Source organism: Papio anubis, chromosome 19 (genome assembly GCF_008728515.1).
Source record: "Papio anubis isolate 15944 chromosome 19, Panubis1.0, whole genome shotgun sequence".
Taxonomy (NCBI): domain Eukaryota; kingdom Metazoa; phylum Chordata; class Mammalia; order Primates; family Cercopithecidae; genus Papio; species Papio anubis.
In genome coordinates, this window is record NC_044994.1 from 23,554,547 (window position 1) to 23,564,368 (window position 9,822).

Genomic DNA, 9,822 nt, shown 5'->3' on the forward strand with positions numbered 1-9,822 from the left:
TACCAAGTTTGTAGGTAGGTACTGGAGCTGGGACTGTATCTTTTGCTCAGGGATTCCTTGCACTGCTTTCTCATCTCAGATTCCCTGGAGCCTAACGTGGTACTTGGCACATAATAGACACTTGAGGTATGTTTGTTAAAATTGTTGAATTGCCACTGGCTGAGTTCAGTCTTCTTATTCGACATAGTAGCTATAGTTAATGTGCTGTTGACTGTTCGACATAAAAATGAATCTAGGCAGTTGCCAGTTCATCACTGGAAGCTGCCAAATGGGAGTGGCAGATGGGCATGCAGATACGTTTAATTCTTTGCTGCACTGATCAAGGGGTCAGCCTTGGTCTTTGCCTCCTCCTAGCAGTAAAATAAAATCTAAGAAGAGGGCTCTGAAATTGTTATATGTTTCACTTTATTATTTCTAATTACTGTTTTTAATAAGACATATATTTTTGCAACAGTGACTTTTTTTTTAATTGGACCATAGTTTAAAAAAATTTAATCTTTAAGCTGGTTGTGATGATTTGGATACTATGTGACCTAGTCTTGGTAGTGCACTCAGCAACCACAGACAGGCTCTTTTTGATGAACAAGGCCTTGAATCTGTAAGACTCCCTCATCCTGCCTTCGGGTTTTGGAGTAACTCGCCCAAAACAAGCTTGGTAAGGTTGGATCAGGGTGAAGAAAAGAAAAATTGGGCTGTAAATAAGTGAAGACAATTCTAGGAAGGGACATGAAAATTCCAAAATTAAGCAATATAAATTTAGAGATATGTCAAGATTAACCTTATCTGTGTTCAATTTTGTGTCTGTACAGTGGTACCACTTTTACTGCTGATGTGCCATTGCGGAAAGGGCGGCAAAGGCTTTACCCCCATACCTGGCACCATAGAGATGCTGCATCCTTGGAATAATGAAGGAGCACCACCTGAAGACAAGGTCAGTGGATCAGATGTCAATATGACTTGTCTTCTTTTTGGGTTTTAAAGGGGCCTCGGGAAGTGTTTCTTACATTTTTGGTTGCGTGAGTAAAGTGGTCACTATGGATTTCACTCATGTGCCTTTGTTAAGCAAAGGGTTCAAATGACGGCATATTTTGTGTTTGTTGCTGGGGCAGAATTGAGATAGTTTTACTCTGTTTTGACACTTCCCATGTTGTAGAGAATGTAGAGCAAGGTTCAGGAAGAGCAGAGTGTGTAGGGATCTAAGTCTTTTGTCCCAACATTAAATGGGCAGTTTTCACAACCAGGAACTGCTTCATTTCCATTCCCCTCAATACATAGGGTTTGCAGAGGTAACCCCACAACCCCCATGACAGTTGTAAAATGTTGCAAAACCCTCTTTCCCAACTACTTCATAACCATATCCCTTTGTCTCTCTATTGCATCTTCACCCTGGACCTCTCACCACCATCTGTTACGAGCACCATTTCTAATAGGATAGAATTTAACATCAGGTGGCAGAGAACTCAGAATAACAGTGGCTTAACCCTCAAATGGGCATTCCAAGATCAACATCATGATTCATCCACAGCATGGTCCCCAGCTCCCTCTCTTCCCTGTTTCTCTTCCATGGCTGAGTTCCATTCCCACACTGTCCTCCTGTCCCAGTTCTAGCTACCTAGCTGCCGTCCCCACATTCTAACCAGCAGATAGGAGAAAAGTGAGGAACCCTCTTTAAGCACACTTCCCAGAACTTGCATACACCATTTCTGCTTCATTCACATTGACCACAGCTTAGTCAGGTGGCTATATCTAGTGGCATCAGAGGCTTGGAAATAGAGTCTTTATTTTGGGTGGCCATGGACCCAGGTCAAAACAAAATTAAGAATCCTATGACTATAGAAGAAGGTATCAAACTGTAGAGGAAGATGGAAATGCCATTGGTGCCCATAGAGTAAAGGAGCTGAGACCCTATGTGACTGTGGGGGCTTTGTTTCCTCTTTGGGCTCTATCCAGCTATAAAACAAGAAGATAGAAGAAAGGAGATCTGCATAAGACTTATGTAAGTTATTCAACTCAAAATATGTTTTCTAATTGGCCTCAGTGGAAATAGCTTATACCTTCCTATGCCCACTTGGCTCGGATCCTTCTACCAAGGATGAAGGATTCCCTCCATCCTTCTGACTCAGTTCTTAGCTGTGTTTGCTCTCACAGGTGGTGCCATCATTTCTACCAGTGGATCAAGGGGAAAGTCTAGGAGGAAGAAATGGAGTAGGAGGTATGGTCAAGGAAGCCACCATGAAAGGAAGTAGCTCTGCTTCCTTTGCCAAAGGGCAGCATGAGATGTCTGAGATGGACGGAAGGTGGGAAGAATACAGAAGCCTGCTTTCTGGTAGAGCTACCCAGGTTACAGGGGCCACAGGCGCTATCATGACCACTGAAACCACGAAGACCACAAGAGCCACAGGGGCTTCCAGAGACATGGCCGGAGCTCAGGCAGCTGCTGTTGCGCTGAACGAAGAATTCTTAAGAAATTATTTCAGTGATGTAAGGATGGGCTTTATGTATTGGGGTGAGGGGGGCGTGAAGGGAACATTTGTATGTGACTGTGTTATTATTAGGGTAATCATTGCCTTGGATCCAAATGAGACTTTGGGTTTTTTTTTTTTTTCTTTTTTCAGGGAATACTTACAGGCAATAAGGAAAGAGAAATGGGACCCACAGAATCAGTCAGTGTTAGCTAAATTATGCTGCAGTAACAAGTGACCCCATGATCTTAGTTCTCACACAGGCATATTTCTCACTTACAGTTATGTTTTTGCCAGTCAGCTCAGCTCTGCTCTGCTTCATGATGTCTTCATATCAAGATGCCCGCTGAGAGAGCAGATTGTACCTGGGAAGCTGCTGTCCTTGTGACCCAAAGAAAAGAACAAGGCAGAACCAGGCAATGGCTCTCAAAGCGTCCACCTTTTTACACTCACATTTCATTGACCAAAGCACGTCGTAGGACCAAGACAGATGCCAGTGGTTCGGAAAGTCCCATCCTTCTGTAGGCGCAGGCTTGGTAGGGATGAGCTCCGTAGGAGAGGCAGAGAATATATAACCTAAAAAACACAATCTATTAAGTGCATTTAAATTTTACCTTCTGTATGTGAGTACTTGGCTTTGCTGTTATGAGGGTTCACCAAAAAATGATGAGAAACGTTCCAGGAAGATGATCAGATGCAGTAAGGAAGCTCATGCTAGAATTAAGGAATTAGAAGCAGGACTGAAGATAAAAGTATACTGTAGAGGTCAGGCACAGTGGCTCATGCCTGTGATCCCAATACTGTGGGAGACCAAGGCTCAAGCAGATCACTTGAGCCCAGAAGTTCAAGACCAGCGTAGGCAATATGGTGAAACCCTATCTCTCCAAAAATACAAAAAATTAGCCAGGCATGCTGGCACACACCTGTAGTCCCAGCTACTCAGAAGGCTGAGGTAGGAGGATCACTTGAGCCTGGGAAGCCAAGGATGCAGTGAGCTGTGATCATACCACTACACTCCAGCCTGAGCAACAGAGTGAAACTCTGTCTTAAAAAAAAAAAAAAAGTGTAACATAAAGTATACTTCAGAACAAGGAATATGACCAGGAATAATGAGGGATAGTTCATAATGAAAAGTGGGTCAGTTCATCAGGAGACCTGAATATGTCAGAACCTAATAACAGAAATTTGTAAAACTTAAAGCAGAAACAACTCAAAGAGAAATAGACAAATTCATAATGATAGTTGATAGTTGGAGGATTCAACCTGTTCTATCAGTAAATGAAAGAACAAGTAGACAGAATAGGAAGCATATAGAAAACTTAGTACTATGAACCCAATGGATCTAGTTGACATTGACAGAACACTCTATGCAACAGAAGCAGAAGAATACACATGCTTTTTCATATAGACTCTGTTCTAGGACATAAAATAAATGTAAATAACTTTTAAAGAACTGCAGTCATACCATGTACTCTCATGACAAAAAAAATTAAAACCAGAGATGAGTAACAAAGAGATATATAAAATATACTCAAATATTTATAAATACACATGACTGCAAATTAAATTACACGTTATTTATGAAAATGTGTGGGGAACTACTAAAGTGATGCTTGAAGGGAAATTGTGGCAAAAATGGTTATTTAGAAGATGGGTCTCAAGTTAGTGACCTAAGCTTCCACGCTCAGAAGTTAGAAGAGCAAATTAAACCCAGAACAAGCAGAAATAAGGTCATAATGAATTTTAGAGCAGAAATCAATGAAATATTTAGCAAAAAGCAATAGAAAAAAAATTGAAACCATAAGCTGATTATTTAAAGAGGTCAATAAAATTGATCAACATTTTACCAAACTAATTAGGATATTAAGAGAATAAACACAAACTATGGATATCAGAAATAAGATAAAGAACTTTACTACAGATCCTACAGACATAGTAAGAATACTTTAAAAAAAAAACAGAATTGGGTGGTTTTCTTGAGAACAAGGCCCTGTGCGCTCATGAGAATGGGCATGAGAACGGGCAGAGTTGGAATATAAGGCATCTGAAGGGCCCTAGAGAGGAGTAAGGGGAGGGGCTTCCATTGAGAGAGGAGGCAAGTTACTTCTGTCCTCTCTTCTACATTTGAAATTATTAGCGAGCTTTCCCACTTTCTGCTCCTTTCCACCCTCCCGTCTTTCATACCATCCTTCACCCCCCTCCAAGTATCAGCTTAACAGGGATGTTGTTGGTGTCAAGCAAATCCACTTCTTGGCCTTTCCTGTCTCACCGCTAAGCTCAATTCTAGCATCCTGTTTGTTTTCCTTTGATATGTTTTCCCTCCACGCTAATCCTGCTCCAGTCATTCTTGGTTATGTATGTATGTACTAACTTTTGATTTGGAAGTAATTTCAAAATTATCAGAAAATGTGCAAGAATAGTAGAAATTTTGGACCCAATTAATATTTTGCCACATTTGCTATTTGCTTTTCCATTTTCTCTCTCACTGACGCACATTCACTGACTTACATTACTATGGTACAGTTAACAAATGTAGAACTTTAACATTGACACAGTCCGTATTTCAATTTAGCCAACCATCACAATATATTTTATAGCAGTTTTTTTCTCAGGATCTTGCATTCCATTTAGTTGTCCTGACACTTTAGTCTCCTTTAATCTGAAACAGTCCCTTCTGCCTTTCTATTTTTTTCCCTGATATTAATATATTTTTAAGAATACAGACCAGTTGTGTTGTAGGGTCTCTCTCAATTTGTGCTTCCCTGATGGTTCCTTGTAATTAAATTCACATTACTGCATTTTGAACAGGAATATAGAGTCTTGTTTTTAAATGAATTTGTATTACTAATTATTGGTCTGTTTTGTGTTTGTTTTCATTTTAGAAAGCGGCCTCTTACACTGAGGAGAATGAAAATCACACAGCCAAAGATTGCCTTCTGGTCTATTCTCAGGAAGAAACTGAATCGCTGAATGCTTCTATTGGTTGTTGCAGTTTTATTGAAGGAGAGCTAGATGACCGCTTCTTAGATGATTTGGGACTTAAATTCAAGACACTAGCTGAAGTTTGCCTGGGTCAAAAAATAGATATAAATATGGAAATTGAGCAGAGGCAAAAACCTGCCACAGAAACAAGTATGAACACAGCTTCACGTTCAGCCTATGAGCAAACTATGGTTAATTCAGAGAATACCTACTCCTCTGGCAGTAGCTTCCCAGTTCCAAAATCTTTGCAAGAAGCAAATGCAGAGAAGGTAACTCAGGAAATAGTCACTGAAAGATCTGTGTCTTCTAGGCAGGCGCAAAAGGTAGCTACACCTCTTCCTGACCCAGTGGCTTCTAGAAATATCATAGCAACAGAAACTTCCTATGTCACAGGGTCCACTATGCCACCAAGCACTGTGATTCTGGGTCCTAGACAGCCACAGAGCCTTATTGTGACCGAGAGGGTGTATGCTCCAGCTTCTGCCTTGGTAGATCAGCCTTATGCTAATGAAGGTACAGTTGTGGTCACTGAAAGAGTAATACAGCCTCATGGGGGTGGATCGAATCCTCTGGAAGGCACTCAGCATCTGCAGGATGCACCTTATGTCATGGTGAGGGAAAGAGAGAGCTTCCTTGCCCCCAGCTCAGGTGTGCAACCTACTCTGGCCATGCCTAATATAGCAGTAGGACAGAATGTGACAGTGACAGAAAGAGTTCTAGCACCGGCTTCCACTCTGCAATCCAGTTACCAGATTCCCACTGAAAACTCTCTGAAGGCTAGGAACACCATGGTGTCTGGAGCTGGAGTCCCTGGCCCTCTGCCTGATTTTGGTTTAGAGGAATCTGGTCATTCTAATTCTACCATAACCACATCTTCCACCAGAGTCACCAAGCATAGCACTGTACAGCATTCTTACTCCTAAACATCAGTCAGCCACAAACTGACCCCGAGTTTAATTAGCAGTGACAAATTTCATGTTTCCAATGTACCTGATTTTTCATGAGCCTTACAGACACACACACACACACGCATTGATCTTAAAATGTTTCTCAGTCACTGATAATGCAAAGGACCACACTGTCTCTGCTTCCAGGAGTGTATTTTAGAAATGCTCCATGATTTACTGAGGACATAGAGATGATGCTGCTTCTTACGTGCCTTTTAGCAAGCTATGCAAACAATCCTGAGAAGATACATAGAGAGTCAGTCTGGCTTCTGAGAGTTTAGCAAATGAACAGAGTATCTAGTTCATCAGCCGTCCAGTAGAGCAACCCAGGAAACTGATTGATTGGGTCTCTTTGTCCACCATATTAACATTAAACATTGATGTTCTGTATTCTATACTTTACTGCATCTAGCAGATTTTCAACAACTCATTGATCCAAAGATATATGCACAGTCTGAGCACCAGTTTTGGTTTTCCTTAAGACTTGAACCCTTTTAATCTGAGTGTGATTCATTAAATTGGCCCATTGATGATAAGAATACACATTGTATGTTTCTGTGCACATGACTCGTGTGTATATATGTGTGTGTATGTGTGTGCACGTATATACTGTATAGTCTTAAAAATAGCATTATACTGGCCAGGGGCAGTGGCTCATGCCTGTAATCCAGCACTTTGGGAGGCCAAGGCAGGTGGATCACTTGAGGTCAGGAGTTTGAGATCAGCCAGGCCAACCTGGTGAAACCCCATCTCTACTAATAATACAAAAAGTACCTGGGCGTGGTAGTGGCCACCTGTAATCCCATCTTCTTGGGAGGCTGAGGCAGGAGAATCACTTGGACCTGGGAGGCGGAGGTTGCAGTGAGCCGAGATCGCAGCATTGCACTCCAGCCTGGGCAACAGTGAGATTCCATCTCAAAAAAAAAAAAGCATTATACCTCTTACTCGTCTCAACCGCCATGAAAATTTTGAACACTCCAAATTCAGTTGAATAATCAAAAACAAAATTTATAAATATAAAATAATTTTACTTACAGTAATAGTATACTTTAAAAAAAACCTCAGGGTATGTTATCTTCTAAACAGCTACAATTTAGTGCAGCTACATTAACCAACTATGTTCTCTAGTTGTGAGAACAACTAGGCCTATTTCACTGCTGTGTATCCTCAGTGCCTAACATGGGTGCCAAATAAATATTTGTAGAATTACACTGAGTTGTACAAACCATTCATTTTTGTTTACAATTGCCAAAAATCTCAAAAAGCCCTATATTTCTGTAATTCTGTCTTTGAAATTATTATTTTGTTTTGATTTGTCAGTTATTGACTGGTCGGGTGGGGCTTAGTACCTAAGTACTCAATATTATAAAAACCTCAAATAATTGACTTGATTTTGCACAACATCGCTCCCTTTTCTACAAGTTAATTTTTTTTACAAATTATTTGGATTGGTTAGCTCCTAAATAGGTTATATTTTATTGCTCCTAGAAATAATGTTTCAAAATATATGTGCATTATCAGTAATAATTTATATAACTATTTCCCACAACACAATAATTTTCAAAGACTAATTTCCTGACTGAAGATATTTTGCTAGGGAAGTCAAACTTTAAAATGTTGTAGACTTTAAAAAATATCATTGAATGGTGTTATGCAAAGTATTTATATAGTGTGCTTCCACTAACTGTGTACAGATCAGGGCACATATTTTAAGACATCTAAATCTATAGTGTAAATGGAGGTTACTCTTCCATGATCTAGAATTGTTTACTTAGTAATTGTTGTTTCTTTTATTATTATTGTAGACCTACTAACAGTTTTATTTTGCCAAGTATGCAACAGGAATATCACTAGTATGTGAAAATGTAAATATCACCCCTGTACTCAAACAAAAGTTGGTCTTAAGCTTCCTCCTTGAGGAAACCTAACCTGCCTTGGAAACCTAACCTTGGAAACCTAACCTGCCTTGGAAACCTAACCTGCCTCTTGTAGCATAATCACATTTTCTAAATGATTTTCTTTGTTCCCGAAAAAGTGATTTGTATTAGTTTTGCATTTGTTTTTTGGGAGATTATATTTGTATGCGTATCATCATAAAATATTTAAATAAAAAGACTACCTTTAGAGTGACCCTTTCCCCACAGATTTTTGTTTCTCTATTATATTTTGCAAGGAATATAGCTCAGTTTGTTAGGGAGCGTGCCGTAAAGGCAGGTGCCTCTTGGACTTTGTTATTTAATTAGATCTGCTTGCAATAAAAAAAGTTACCGGTTATCTAAAATTCAAGTTTATCTGAGTACTCGGCATTTTCATTTTCCAACTTTGGCAACCTTGTTCCTAAGGTATTGAAGGTCGCTCTCTGCCCAGAGTAACGCTGGAGAAATCCGCTGGATTTGGCTGGAGAAAACTAGTATATCTAACGCAAAGAGATGAAATCATTCTACCAATGTTTGAGAGGCTGTTTTAATTGCTTGTCATAGTTTAGAAGGGAAAAGATCAGAGTTGCTGCTGTAAGAGAAGAAAAGCAAATCTTTTTCTTCTAGGTCCCCAGCTGGGGCTCTGTAACAAAACACAGATTAACAAGAGAAAAACAAACATTAGTCTATTAACATGTGTATCTCATGCATGCTTTGCAGTAACTGGGAAGAGCAGCTCAAAGGGGTGGTTAGAACTTGGGAGTAAAATGTTACAAGAAGAGCTTTAAACAAATTAAATCTAACAGTTTATTTAAGCAAAGAATGATTCACAAAATTGGGCTGCCCTAGAACTAGAAAAGGTTCAGAGAACTCTGTTCTACAATAATGAGCAGGCAGTATTTATAGACAGAAAATGGAAGTGAGGTAGGGAAGCTGCTTGATTGGTTACAGCTGAGCCTTTGCCTTAATTGGAGGTGGGCTGATCAGTTGGCAGCCAGTGACTGGCTGAAACTCAGCTGCTGTGTTTGATTGACACTCAGCTATGTGTTACAAAAATATACTCCTAAATTAGGCTTTCAGTTCATTTATGTACCAAGCTAGGCTGCAGTTGGTCATGTGGGGACTCAAGGTATGAAGACAGCCTCAGGCCGAATTTACTTTAATTTAACAATATACCAACTTGGGCTAAAACAAAGGAAAGGGGATTAAGGGCTTCTGGGCAGGGGAAAGAAGTTATGGGAAGGTGACCAGGAAAAGTCTGGTAAGCTTAAATAAGATTTGTTATGCAGATTTAAGTTAATGTCCTTGTCACTTATAGTCATCCTGTGTTTCTGGTAGAGAGGGATACAGACTTACAAATGGACATTTCCTTTATAAATGTAAATCCCTTTACAAAAGGTAAACTTATGTTCTATCTTCAGAGTTTCTCCTGTGTCTGCTATTTCTCAAAATAATCAGCTCAAAATAATCCTTATACTAACAAAACATTTTGGGAGGTGTAGCATATTCTAGTCT

The 9,822-nt window shown here is 39.8% G+C and overlaps 1 protein-coding gene across 2 annotated transcripts in view; it reads left to right on the forward strand.

Moving 5' to 3' along the window:
- Window positions 1–8,677, forward strand: part of DSG2 (desmoglein 2) — a 53,614-nt gene extending 44,937 nt beyond the window's left edge. The window contains exons 13-15 of one of the 2 annotated variants that reach the window (XM_009192567.4): window positions 810–931; window positions 2,149–2,481; window positions 5,345–8,677. In XM_009192567.4, coding sequence (XP_009190831.1) covers window positions 810–931; window positions 2,149–2,481; window positions 5,345–6,367 — 1,478 coding nt within the window. In that variant the 3' untranslated portion in view covers window positions 6,368–8,677. The remainder of the gene's footprint in view (window positions 1–809; window positions 932–2,148; window positions 2,482–5,344) is intronic. The other variant, XM_003914271.5, reaches the window with a different exon arrangement.
- The last annotated feature ends 1,145 nt before the right edge of the window (window positions 8,678–9,822 follow it).